Here is a 14,292-nt window from a genome sequence, read left to right as displayed (position 1 = left end):
ATTTGTTGAGATCAATGTCTCTGTTTACAAATAAGTTTTTCAAATTTTTATCCTTATTCTTCACTGACTTTCATTCTTCTCAATTCTTCACAATATCTTTCATTCCTTCTTGCTTTCATCGCCTTCCTTCCATCATCTTATTACTCTTAGGTGGCTAGGTACATTTTTTTTATTCTTTTTTTTATTACTTATCCTGTTTTTTTATCACAGTTTTCTTTTTCTTTGAGTTTAACTTTTTTATTACAATACTACTCTGTTCTTATTCTATTTTTAGTTTATTTTTCCTATTATTAATTGACTAGTTATTTATGCAGTCTATTTTGTATCTTTAACAAAGATACTATATGACATTTTATATACTTTCCTCCTGAACACAACACACAATCATGGAGATTCTTGTATTATGTACGTGTTTACTTTTATCTATAAATAATATCTATAAATCAAGACCAACCAAAGTATAATTCACCCACTTGTGCATCATTAAGTCGGTGTGCTAATTGCGCCTTAAGTCCTCATTAAGGCTTTCGTGGACTCTAGAGCCAGGTCCCTCCATAGAACCTCCGCCTTAGCAAATAAAAATGTTTACAGCATCCCGCATACCTATTACTATACAGACATTTTCTTAAAAATGTCCTTATCGGATCATCGTGTTACGGTCTCTAGGAACACATTCTGTTCGTCGATTTCAAATTTAACGTTGAGATTACACACAACAATATCAAACTAGAAAGACACAAAACCAACTTGGGAATAAACATGACGCCTGTACATCTCCTTCAATATTTGGTAAAAAACTCTCAACTTAAATATTGTACGACGATGAAAAAACAAACGTTTTCAATTTTAGTTGGTGTCTTTGACACAGTTTCTATTAATCCTTTATTCTTATTTATTTATTTTTTATGGTAGTTATAAAATTGATGTAACAAAAGTGACGCAGAACACGATGTTCCGTTTTGAACAGTGTGTTCAACTCGACGAAAGATATTTAGAAGATATAATCTTTAAAATATTAAATCCGCATTTTCGTTCTATAGTTCAATGCTTTTATTAAAACTGTAAGTTAAAAATAACATTTTTTATGTAAAATTGAAAAACTAAACATGCCACCAGACAATACCTAGATATAAATGCTTGTATAGAGACATATAATGATAGTTAATAGAATGTCCTTATGTTGATAACATGCCTCGTAAATTAATAAGTAAATCATTTTCGTAAAAATCCAAACACCCTTCGGCGTTAACTGTAAATAGCATTAAAGCAAATAGTGAAAACAAAATCATCAAACGCAGTGCTCTGTAATTTTAATAATTAAAACACCAATATACGGTGAAACGACGTAAAATATTTTATATTTTCCAATTCCCGTATGTGATATATTCCAGCTACCAAATATATATTTTTATTTACATATTAGGTAGGGTAAAAGCTTTTTCAAAAATAGTTTTTTAAACGGATAAACTTGTAATAAAATTAAGAATAAAAATAGATTACATTTAAACAAAAAATACAAGTTAGTAAAATTCAGTTTCGTACTCTTTTATATTTGTTTTTCTTTCTGTTCAAATTAATAAATCTATAGATAGTTAAGAAATTCGATAAATTTAAAAATTAAAAAATACTGTGAACCACACGAACTGAGTAAAAGAAACCTAATAAACTTTACTTATTTGTGATTATTTATTGGGACGTAATCAAATCCTACCGTTTTCAAAGAATTTGATTTTTGATGATTAAAATTAGAGGAAATACGGCAACAGCCTGCGAAAAATGTCGTTGTTTGTAATCTGTCAGGCTTCACGGACTGTGGAAAAACTCCGATTAATTCACAATGAGGAGATGCTGCGTATGGTGGGATTGGAAAAGCATTGTTTATTATGAGGTTTTACCGCCGTGTAGAACCTTCAACTCTTATCTATACAGACATCGTCTGGTAAGATTATAAAAAAAAGAAATCGGACAATAATAATGAATACAGAGGAGGTGGTCTTTCGTCTTATTAAGGCTAGGGCACACAAGAGAATTTCGCTCGAAGGTGATTTTCATTTGTTTCTTCTCTTCAGAGTTCTTTAGGCTTTTAAGTTACCATCATGAGAATACTGTCAAATCTTCTTGTGTTTTTTATCAGAAATTGCAAAATTTGTAGAGCGAAGGCTTTATGACACTACATACAAGATGGCAAAAAATTATTTATTTATATGGTACCAATATACTATAGTTAAATATGAATACAATTTTAATAAATATGTCTATAATTATTAAACGGTTTTATTTAGTTCGACCCTTACGAAATTTATTTATTTGGGTAAAAATTAGAAATTGAAATTTAAGCATCTTCCCGTTGTCAGATTGATCTGAAATTTGGTACACACGTTTAATTTAGATGACAATACAATATAATAAAACCAATAACATTATAAATCTAAGATGGCCGCCGATACAAAATGGCGGATTACATATTTTTCCTTAACCCCCTCAATATGGGTATCAAATGAAAGGGCTACACTAGTAAAACACAATGATTATGTCAAAATTAAAAATACAAGATGGACGCCGATCCAATATGGCGGACTAGGTACATATTTTTCCACAACCACCACAATATGGGTATCAAAAAACCATTTAACTTAAAAGTTTTTTAATTGTATTTATATATATTACATAAACCAAATTAACATGGAACTAACTTTCGACAGTCAATGACGTCATATAATTTTGACGTTTATTGCTGTCTGTTATTGCACACATGATTTCATAGAGCGCTCTTCAACTAAATGAAGTACTTAATACGAGTGGGCAGCAATGGTTTCCTATAAGCTCTATTCGTGAGTGGAACGCGTGATCATCTCCCTATGTACTCGGTGTCAATATCATCGCGCACTTAAAAGTACTCGACACTTTAAATATAATTGGTTTAATAATTTTTAAAAAGTGAAGTATTTTTATCAGTATTATATCATTATTTCCCTTACTCTCCCTTGGAAATATTACGTCTGTCTGAAAAAGTATAATTCATTTACTGTTCTGATAACGTCGAAAGTGGTGACCAATGTATATTAACTGCTTGGATATTTTTCCCGAGCGTCACGCAGGCCTATCGTGTACTTCACGATAGGCCTGCGTGACGACGAGGCCACAAGTGCAGATGGACACGGTACTGATTCAGACGTTTAGGGGCACGGAGGACTCTCAGAGTACCTTCATCGGTTTAAGTTCGCGAAGAGTCCCTCGTGCTTCTGCGACCTGGGAGTGGACCAGACCGAGCTGCACTTGGTCACCGGCTGTCCCGCATTCGGAAGATAACAAATTTTGGGAACAGGAAATAGAGAAGGAAATAGACTGATTGCCGCCATTTTTGGCCGACGATGAGTGTCGCCCACCATTTCTGAAGTAATGCAGAAAAACAATAAAGGAAATAATTGAGAGATATAAAAATTTGAATATTACTAATAAAATTTATAAAGTCGGGCAAGCCCTAATAAAGAGTTGGGCAAGCCCAAAGGGATGAAACAATATTTAAGAATAGATAAAAAGGCGCTAAAGTTGAATAATAATAAATTAATTGTAGAATATAATTCAATGTGAGATACAAAAGTCAAAACATAAAACTAGGAATCGATAATGTGATAGTTTGTGATACTTTAGGAATAGAGAAGAAGCATGAAAGGCGGTGGTTTAAAGGCAATAATGTTAATGGAGTTAAAAATTGTATGATGGATGAAAGAAAGAAAAAGCATGAAATACACTGCGAAGGAAGAAAGAAGACAAACATTAATAACAAAATGTATCTGAAAAACATATTATCCAAAATTGTAACGTTACTGTCCTACACCTACCAGGGGGAATGGAATTAAAAAAACCGCCTGTGATGGCAGATAGCCGAATGCACGCGGATGAATTTTATTACTTTTTAATTATCACAAAAAATGTTGTATTTTTAAATATTGCGCCATATAAACGAATATTTTTTGTTGTTGCTCACATTCACTTAGATAATAAACTTAACATGATTGATATAATTTTACATGTATCCATCATTTTATTAATTAAAATAAATAAAATGATATGTAACTATCTTTAATACAACACCGACTTATTACAGTAGATATTACACTTTATTTATTTAATGGAATCAGGCGTTACCTTGCGGAAGTCCATCCTAAGTAAGAAAAGGACCAATATTTAGCCACTTCCGCACATGCAGCGGTAGTCGTGCAACAAAGTGCACCTCCCGCCAGCCCGCAAAAAAATGCGTATGCGGCAAACAATGCGAATTACACAACTGCCACCGTCAAATCACTCAACACGTGTTTCACCCCTCCACGGGGCATCTTCAGGAGTTATGTTACGACTACCACTGCATGTGCGGTAGTAGCTAAATATTGGTCCTTTTCTTGCTTATACTTTATATTTTTGTTTAGCATTGTTGTGAGGTGTAGTGTTTTACTGGTACGATTTATTATAGTAATAGAAAAATAAATACATAATCCCAAACATTTTTTGTATTTCATTTTGTAATTTCCATTATTTATTTTTAATTTAAACTTTTAAGTTTATTCACTTAATTGGGCGCATATGTTCGCATCCGTAATAGTTATTCACTTTTTGATTTGCAATTTGGCATCGTTAATGTTCCTTGTGGATAGTTTATAGTTCCCGAGGGGGTCGGGAACTAGTGCTCGAAATGTTAGATCGCATACATTATTACTGTAATGGGAGGTCGCTGACCTCTTAGGCGTGTGTTCCATGGCGCAAGCAAACCTCGGTTGAGACTATCACACAATACGCCTTTAGCATTCCAACTCAAAGTCCTCGGTCTGTTCGGTTTTTATTGCCTTTCTAACATCGCTAACCCTAAAAAGGATAAGTAGTAAAATAAAGAATCAAAGAAATGTACCAAGCCACCTAAGAGTAATAAGATGATGGAAGAAAGGCGATGAAAACAAGAAGGAATTAAAAAACAAAATGAAAGATATTGTGAAGGAAAAAAGGTAAGAACAAAAGAAATTGAGAAGAATGAAAGTGAGTGAAGAGTAAAGATAAAATTTTTAAAAACTTATTCCTAAACAAAGACCCTGATGCCAACAAATTAGGGGTACAAGAGGCCTCCAATAGCGGGGGGCATATAAAAGGAAAAAAAAAACATCGTTAACCCGGAAAGCTGCTCACGGGAACTCTAACATATACATCATTTCCCCGGGCTTGGAAGTCATGTATAGATTAGGCAGAAACTTCTTGCAGCGATTTGAACATCAGTGACTCCAAAGTGTTTTCAAAGTTTTAAAGTTCCACAAGATATCTTAGACGTTCCTTTTTTTATTTTAAGACTAAAATTAATAGTATATTAATAAATAAATCTTATTCGACATTCTAGGGTTTTCAACGGATCGAAATGTAAGGAACTAGGTATACACATTTGCAGGGTTGATATTAAAATGTATACATCAAATATTGTAAAGTTAAAATTTCATTTAAGAAAAAACAACTGTAGAGTTTCTAGCCGGCTTTTATTTACAGATAAACATTCCGAGCCGCAGGAAGCTTAGAGTAAAAATATTTATCGAATTTAAAAGTGTAAGAACATACTTGAATAAAGATATTTTGAAATTTTAATTTTTGTATTCGCAACCGCCGATGTTCGGGTAGTATGGAACATTTATTTTATTTTTGTCACACATTTTTTATTTGAATACTCTCTCTCTCTCTCTCTCTCTCTCTCTCTCTCTCTCTCTCTCTCTCTCTCTGTACTATACTTGTCTATAAGAAATTGCCTTAGTTCATAATAGCGACCATTGCACTTTTTCGTAGTTATATTGTATATGTTTATTTCATTACCGGTGTGTAAAATGAAAGGTATTAAATAAATAAAAAAAAGCATTAAACAAGACATTGTGGAATTTATTTTTAAAACATCAATGAAAGACCTCCCAGCAGACTTTATTGCATTGACGACTCGTTACAAATCTGTTCTGGTTACCGCCACATCCGCTGTACGAAAAACCTCTGCATCTTTTAGTACTCATGTCATAATACCACCTGTATAGACAAATTCAATTATTAGATGCTTTTTCAATTAAAAGGTAAAAAAAATTGTTCGTATTACATAGCTGCGCATTCTTATTATAAACGTAAAGGTCTCTGAACAAATGAAGTAATGGATATACGGTGCCATTTTAATCGGTCTCGTCGCAAACGAGGCCAGATTGTGTAATACAGGGGAGGCTAACCCTTGATCATACTAGATAGAAGCGTTGCTGGAGATCTTTCTACTTCTCACAGCACTAAAGCTTTCTAAAGTTGTAATGTTATAAGCCAGGCAATAGGAACCGATGAATTCAAAATTAGGTTTATATTAGAATGTTAAGCGGATATTATTGACGAGTGTTAGTCCAAGCTGATGTCACTTTGTGGAGCGTCCACCAAAGCAATTTCAAAGGCTCGGCTGCCTCTTAGTCCGGTAAAATACTGGTATGTAGCGGCCCGAATCGAGGCTTCTCCATGAGCCCTCGAGCTTGGCTAAATTAAAAGAGGTCTAAGACTTGGCACCCTATGCCTGCCGCCTCAAATCTGCAAACGCTATTAGCCAGATTTCGGTCCAAAAACGAGTCCATAGACTACTAAGAAATTACGTCTCTGGAATAATGCTAAAATGTTTTTTTATTTTTATTATTATGTAGATAGTAGACGCGGCGTTACAAAACAATAAATAACTAAATCTCACTCACATAGGTTGATAGCTGTTACAGTATCCAAAATCAGGTTGCATCCTGCAAAATACTTTGTTGGGAACTTTATAATCGATCATAACTCTTCCTGATACTGCAAGGTAAATTTTAATAATAAATTACATTCATCTTCCTGATTAAATGAAAAATAAAACAATTGCATTAAGTAAAGTCATGCTACGCTTCGAGCTTCGCTGCAAGATGCACAGAAGAACTAATGTTCACATAGTTTGGAGAATTGCTCATCTGTAGTGGACATACATCGTGCAACCTTTACCCTTTCCACTCCAAGGCTGTTATGTAGCATCGATAAATCTTGCGATTCTAGAATATGTTTCATTCATTCGTGATTCAAACATTTTAGTAACAAGAATCTTTCCTGTTTTAAAATTTTCCGCAAAAAGAAGTATTACACCATGTCGAGTATCACTCGACAGTGGAGCTTGTGGAACAAAATCAGTGTCGAGTGACACTCGACATTGGAGTGGAAAGGGTTAGAGCCGAATGTGATGACCACAAGCAGATATATGTGATGTGATATAGTCGTTTCAGTCCATAGACACCTAGGGCTTACAATACCGAACTAAAATCTGAGTACCGGTATTTGATATTAGAAATTTGAAAAACCGGTATTATTAAATTATATTTTAATTAATATTAATAAAAAATTACTTATGTTTTTATTTATCTCAGTTGTTATATTGACTCGTTAACAAATAATATATGAAATACAATAAACATTGTTCCGTAATGAGAAGATATTATTTATTTTATTGAATAGAGAATAGCAGTAGATATGTACAAAAAACGTGAAAGCCAAAAATAATTACACATTAAATTGTATGTATGTTACATTATACGTGTAACAGGCTCGTATGACATTACATAATTAAAGAAGCAAAAAATATATGTTATGTTTATTAAAGTATTCTCTTAAAAAACACAATAATCGTTTCATCATCAAGCGAGGACTGAATTTTCGTACAAATTAAATTAGATTTATATTGTGCATCAATTCAATTTTTATCAACTAATGTAAAACCAAAATTCCGGTATTTTTACATGAATACCGGTTTTTAATAACGGAAAAAAATCGTCCGGGATTTCGGTATTCGGGATTCCGGAATACCGGTATTATAAGCCCTATAGACATCCACTTTAAGACTTCAGGCCTCTCCCAGAGATATTTATGGGAGGATGTACCATAATCGCCATGCTTGGCAGGTGGGTTTGGGGTCGCAGTATTATAGTACGCAGACCTTTGGAAATTTATTTGTGAGCAGTGTGAATTATAAAGGCTTGCGTATCGGGAATCAAACCCGCGATCCCTAAGATTGTAAACCTCAATTCTTTACTGCTAAGCTATCACTGCCCGGTGTGTTTATGCACCCCAATAAATACATTTAAAAAACTTTTAAGTTAAACGGTTTTTTGATATCCATATTGTGGTGTTTGTGGAAAAATATATGTACCTAGTCCGCCATATTGGAACGGCGTCCATCTTGAATTTTAAATTTTGACATAATCATCGTGTTTTACTAGTGTAGCCCTTTCATTTGATGCCCATATTGAGGGGGTTAAGAAAAAATGTGTAATCCACCATTTTGTATCGGCGGCCATCTTAGATTTATAATGTTATTGATTTTATTACATTGTATTGTCATCTAAATTAAATGTGTGTACCAAATTATTTCAGATCAATCTGACAACGGGAAGGTGCTTAAATTTCAATTTCTAATTTTGACCCACATAAACAAATTCCGTACGGGTCGAACTAAATAAAACCGTTTAATAAATAAATAGACAACATAGTTATTGTCGCGAAAATTTCCTGGTCGCGCGCAACCCAAGACCGGTCACTGTGCGGATCTTTGAGAAAAAAAAAGCTTTTGCAGTTGTCTTACTACTTACATGATGATCATCGCTTTTTAGTTGACTATATGAAAAAGAACACGTAATACCTCGGCAACTATTGTGACAGTCCTTTAAAGATTTGAACATATTCGTATTGTACGGACAGTGATTTCCGAAAAACGCCGACTTGCAATCTTCCATCTTGACGTCATAATAATAGCTGTAACCGTTAATAAATATTTAATTTTAAAGATAAACGTTATGTAACTTATATCCAGACATATTGGTAGCCTCCATCAAAAGAGTTCCATGAAATAAGCCGCTATATCCGTGAAATAAAATGACAAGAATCTATAAATAACGTCTTATTGCATCATGTGAATTATTATCAAAATTTTCCAATAACGAGTCTCAACCAACAACAAGATAATCGACTTGTTGACAACGACGAACTTCGAGAAACGACTAAAGTACAACACGACTATATAATACTTGCGCCGCGCGACTGTGGGAGTTCATCATGATATTATATTCCCACAGATTCATAAATAACCTTGACAATACAAGCATTCTGTATTAGCGTTGTTATTAAATAATCATTCGTATCATTTGTGACATATCACACAACAATATATTTATTAGTTAGGATAGAAGACTTCTATATACCTAAGGTTTTTTACGCCTAAACACAAAAACGATATTTTTAAAAAAGTTGTGTTTTTACCATTTTATTCTGAATTTGTGTGATCGGAGTATATTAAAAAAATTTTGAGTACAGTTACTGCTAAAACAGTTCGTCAGACTTTTTTCTCATAAACCATTTTTAAAATTTAACATATAACGGTGGAAACCTATCTTTGGTAGAAGGAGGAGAATTTTCTACCCACTTAAAACTCCTCGGCGGTCGTCTTTGGTACCTTTTGAGGGGTCATCGGATCTTATACGGAACCCGCTGCTGCCCTTCAGTACCATGCCAAGACAAATCCCACTGGGAAGCTGGGTCTCCCTCCGCATCCTCGCAGTACCACAGCAACACGAGACCACTTCGCGTTACACCTCTTCTCAATTTCGCATCGAGTGAAAGATAAAGGCCATAACCCTCAACGTCCACACACCGGATAACCTTTTAATCGTTTCATTCCGATGAACCACTACAACTTTATTACTATTATGTTCCCAAAACTCGGCACAAAAAAAAAATTAAACGTTTCCAAAAAAAATTGTTTAGTTGATTAATTTTGCAAGTAACAGAAAAGAAAAATATTATCTGCCTACATTGATAGGTATAGCGAAGCCCATATTAAAGTTCTTCATTATCGAAAGCATATAAATTACCGTAGACAGCTTACGCTTGCGAATTGTCAATCCTCATTTTTTTTATCACGCCAATTTAAATTAGAACACCGTCTACCTGACCGTCTAGTATACTTTGAGAGCTAACATGCTATCGTAAACACAAGAAACTAATCCATTATAACTTACTATGGTGTTCGGTAACCACTCCCATCACAATCGAACGAATTCGGTTGCAATTTGCATAATATTTCCAAATCATGAAACACTAGATCTGTAAAAAAATATTAACATTAAAACATAGAACAATGCGAACGTCTTCATCTTCTCATTTGACTTATACTACAAAACAACAGGCTAATGCTTAACCTAAAACTATGTTAAAATAGTATAGCTTGGGGATCCCGGAGGATTCTTGGCTCAGGTCACTGCATCTAACGGATTGGGAGACAGCATATCTCTTAGATCGCGTAGGTGAACAATCCATGGAATAACTTGGCCCAAGGGCCTCCACCAGGGAAACTTAGCTTACCCGAACTTGATATATATATATACTAGCTGATCACGCAAACGTTGTTTTGCAAAAAAAAAGTTAATTAACAAATAAAAAATAAGGGTTTATCGTAGAGGGGTAAAAATTTAGGGTTGTATGTATTTTTGTTTGCTGTATCGTAAAGAAATAAAAACAAAAAAAATCGTCAAAAAATTAAAAAAAATTTTAGGGGTGGGACCACCTTCATCACTTAGGGGTATGGAAAATAGATAGTAGCCGATTCTCAGACCTACTGAATACGGATATAAAATTTGGTAAAAATCGGTCAAGCCTTTTCAGAGGAGTTCAAGTTCCAACACCGTGACACGAGAATTTTATATATTATATATATATATATATATATAGATAGATAGATAGATATATTCATAGTCAGTATTGACTATGGGGGAGTCCCCAGCTCTATGAGCGGTTCCGGGACGGCCCTCACTTGAACCTTAAAAAATTTTTGACTTTTGGATATAGAGTCGTACTCTTTAACCTGGTCTATCGTTGCTCCAAACCATAGTCTAGCATTTGCATAACTTGGATATTACTATTAGTTTTGGGTTTTTATTAAAAGAAGTTCTTAAGTCCCTCCTGAATTCACGAAACTTTATAGTAAGCCATTGTACACTAAAGCCAACCCCATGGACGACAGTTATACAAATTGGTCTCATAGAAAGCTATAGTTTCCTTGCGTTATCTGCTCATTGTCGCGAGGAATCGGTGCATTCCGTAAAAGTCCCCTAGTATCCTCAAATTACTGATAATGACCATCGAGAGAGTTTAACAAATTTTTTCTAGTCTTAATTATCTGTGGAATTATTCTTAGGGCAGAGGAGGAATTAACAACACGTAGTCCGAAGCTTGCCCTTATTTATACCGATGTAAATAAACAATTTTATTTCCGTAGAAATCCCCTTTTTCGATGCTCCTCTGACGGTGACTTAATGTTCCCCCTACATATCTATTTACACTTTTTCACACACATACTTTAAAGACGAATTTGTCTTACATTCTCTACTAGTCAATTCAGAGTGGTGCAGAGATAATCAATGCACGGCCGTATAAATATCTATTAGTTTTACCTAAATACTTATAAACGTATGCCTAAATACGTATTTAGATGTATAAAAATTACACACTTTATCATTATCACCGTCATTTCAGCCAAGAGACGCATACTGCAAGGATTGGGCCACCCACGATAACCAGTCTTGTGCTGCCAGTATCCAGAGACCTCCTGCGACAAGGGCTGTGTCGTTTGTCCATCCAATGATGGGTCTACCCAGACCGAGTCCACAAGGTTGCCACTCAAGTACTTTTAGGCCCCAATGGCCATCTGATGAACGAATACGTCAATGGCCTTGATTCTTCTGCGGATATCTTCATTACTGAATAGATTTAACAGCGAAGCTTCCAGCACGATTTTTTTGATTTACGATTCACTGTTCTCTAGGTAACTTTCTGACATACTATATAATAAACAAAAAGAAAAATCGATCTCGAACCTTCCATTACTACAGTCTAATTCTGAGAGAGAGTTAATTCCAAAGGACAGTTTAAATAGGAAAATAAGGCGTACTTTTGAGAATATGATTTATTATAGTTTACGTCAAGGAAACACATGTATTGACTAAGTCAGAGGCGAAATGACACCAATAAGGAAAATAGAATATTGAAGCTCGCAAATTTCTCCGCTTGTACATTTGTGATGGAGCAGAGACCTGATTGTATTTATATTAATAAAATTAAAGGTAAATAATTTTTACAAAAGCTTAAAAGATTCTCGTGATGAAGATAAAATGTAAACAATAATGTATGTAAATTACTGACCACTGAACGTTGTAGTTTTTATAGTAGTTTTACTCGTTGTATTCGCATCACATTTTGAAAAGAATAAAACTAATAAATAGGAGAAAAAAATAGTTTCTTGTGCACGAGACATAAAATCTTTGTTAGCTTCCGTCAATGTAATAACTGCCACAATACAATTTCACGCTTTGTTATCAAACAATTCAATGGTTCAATAGTTTGAGGATTAAAAAAATCAGTTATATTTATTTCTTGATACGATCTGCTATAGCTGAGAGATCGGCAATTGCTTGATCCATCGCCTTCTTTTCGATATCAGGAGTAATTGCCTTTATCACGTTGTTTAGAATCCAAGTCGTCATCCACTTCTGTTGAATTTGAGTTTCAACTCTATAACGTTTCATATGATAATCCATACGTTTCTTTACAGTTCTGTATACTTGCATTAATCTTTCCCTGTAGGCTGCTTCTAGTTGCATAGCGACATTCTCTTTCTTTGCATCCATCAAAAGCTTTTGACCATTTGCCCTCATCTGTTTATCTTTAGCATCTTTTACTATGTCTTCATAAAACGTCTCCTCTTGTTTTCTTGTTGCATTAGCTTTGGCTTCTACTTCATCCACTTGTTCGTCTAAAGAAGCTGCAATAGATGGGCCCAGTTTTTTAGTTGCAAAGTAAACCATAGCTAGAATAGATAGACCACAATAGTATTCATGTTCCATTACGTATATTTCCTTGCTGAATGCGTAGTTCAATAACATTATGCCGAAAAGATATGGTCCGGTGACACCAGTTTTGGTATAGAAGAATTTAAAACACTCATCTGGTATGAAACCAAATCTAACTTTGCCAGACTTCATCGCACGTTTGAGAGGAGCGTTGCCATCGTCCTTTTTAGATCCTACAGGACATGTTTTAGTATGTGATGCGAAAATAGCTTTAGGCATTACATACCCTGTTGCATTTTTGAATAATAACAATCTTTGGATGTTCATAACTAATTTATTATATATTACAAACAGGAAATTATATTTCCTAACGTAATGTCAGACATGACAAGGGATTTATATTTTAAACTCCGGTAAACTTCAATGCATTCAATGGCCTGATGCAGTCCAATAAAAAAAATGCACTTATTTTATAACAACATTATTTGTTGTTTTTATTTATTACAACTAACAAATAATATACAAAACAAATTGAGTCATTTTAATGGATAATTTTTATTTCACTTTTAATAATGTGAGTATATTTTCATTACCGTACCGGATTTATCATCACCTATGTGTTTTGATTTATACACGCGTTTATCTAAACAACTACCTGTGCTTGTATTAGCTACACAAAAATTAGCTCAACTGCAAAGACGAGAAAGCAGCGTACAAATTCAAATACTTGTTCGAATTTGAATTCGAATGCGCAAGAGCCATTTTGGCCATAGTGGCCAGGAATACAAAGAGTTCTTATATGAAAGCCTATTTAAAGCTTACTTTATGGTCTGTAAAGTAATAATTTGTTTTAATTGTTTTAGTTGAAATTTTAATTTTTTTTTCGCTCTAAAAAACCTTCTTTATTAACAAAAATATGATTTCAATGTTTTGGGGAATCTGTCAAGCCGTATTAAAGTTTGTATTACATAAATGCTATCGTGATGCGAATAATTAGATTGTTTATTTTTTTGAAAAAAGAAAATGTTTAAATTATTGCGATGAATTTACATACACCAAATATTTCCCCCTTTTAATTCTGTTATTTTATTGCTAAAATCGAATCAATTTATAAAATCTAAATAGGAAAACAATTTCGCTTTCCTGTTTAATTGCTATGATTATTTCTACAGGCGTTTACAGTAGTATTCTTAAAAGACTAAGTGGTACAGGTGCCCTGTGACGAACAATTAGACCAAAGTAAAAAATTTGGATAAGGTAGTTGAGCGTGTATTACGTTGGGTGGATCAAAACGAAAAAGGGATAATTCTACATTAGATATCAATTTTACAGCATTGCATGTGCGCCATTTGTAATTGCGTGGCCGAAATTAGAACTATTACAATTTGATTTGGTAGAA

The 14,292-nt window shown here is 33.9% G+C and overlaps 2 protein-coding genes across 2 annotated transcripts; both read right to left on the bottom strand.

The window, feature by feature from the left end:
* Nucleotides 1-5,918: 5,918 nt before the first annotated feature.
* LOC137924756 (kunitz-type serine protease inhibitor A-like) lies at nucleotides 5,919-12,358 on the bottom strand. The gene is made up of 5 exons (XM_068768195.1): nucleotides 12,247-12,358; nucleotides 10,068-10,152; nucleotides 8,693-8,805; nucleotides 6,732-6,825; nucleotides 5,919-6,042 (listed from the first exon to the last, which is right to left on the bottom strand). Exons 1-5 carry the CDS (start codon nucleotides 12,356-12,358, stop codon nucleotides 5,919-5,921), a joined length of 528 nt encoding a protein of 175 aa, XP_068624296.1.
* Nucleotides 12,359-12,470: 112 nt separating this feature from the next.
* Nucleotides 12,471-13,172, bottom strand: LOC137924656 (ATP synthase subunit b, mitochondrial-like). Its single transcript, XM_068768113.1, has one exon. It carries the CDS (start codon nucleotides 13,170-13,172, stop codon nucleotides 12,471-12,473), a length of 702 nt encoding a protein of 233 aa, XP_068624214.1.
* Nucleotides 13,173-14,292: the final 1,120 nt, after the last annotated feature.

This window comes from Battus philenor, unplaced genomic scaffold (genome assembly GCF_028537555.1).
Source record: "Battus philenor isolate CCGP_79_NKW_IND1 unplaced genomic scaffold, ilBatPhil1.0.hap1 SCAF_1, whole genome shotgun sequence".
Classification (NCBI taxonomy): domain Eukaryota; kingdom Metazoa; phylum Arthropoda; class Insecta; order Lepidoptera; family Papilionidae; genus Battus; species Battus philenor.
Note: the sequence above shows the minus strand (reverse complement) of the source record. Positions and strands in the feature narration are given on the sequence as shown.

Coding starts and splice junctions, on each gene's coding strand:
- LOC137924656 (XM_068768113.1), bottom strand. CDS start 13,172: ATGCCTAAAGCTATTTTCGCATCACATACTAAAACATGTCCTGTAGGA.
- LOC137924756 (XM_068768195.1), bottom strand. CDS start 12,358: ATGTCTCGTGCACAAGAAACTATTTTTTTCTCCTATTTATTAGTTTTA. Junction 10,153..12,246: donor AAAAACTACAACGTTCAGTG/GTCAGTAATTTA, acceptor ATTTTTTTACAG/ATCTAGTGTTTCATGATTTG. Junction 6,043..6,731: donor TGTAACAGCTATCAACCTAT/GTGAGTGAGATT, acceptor TTGTCTATACAG/GTGGTATTATGACATGAGTA.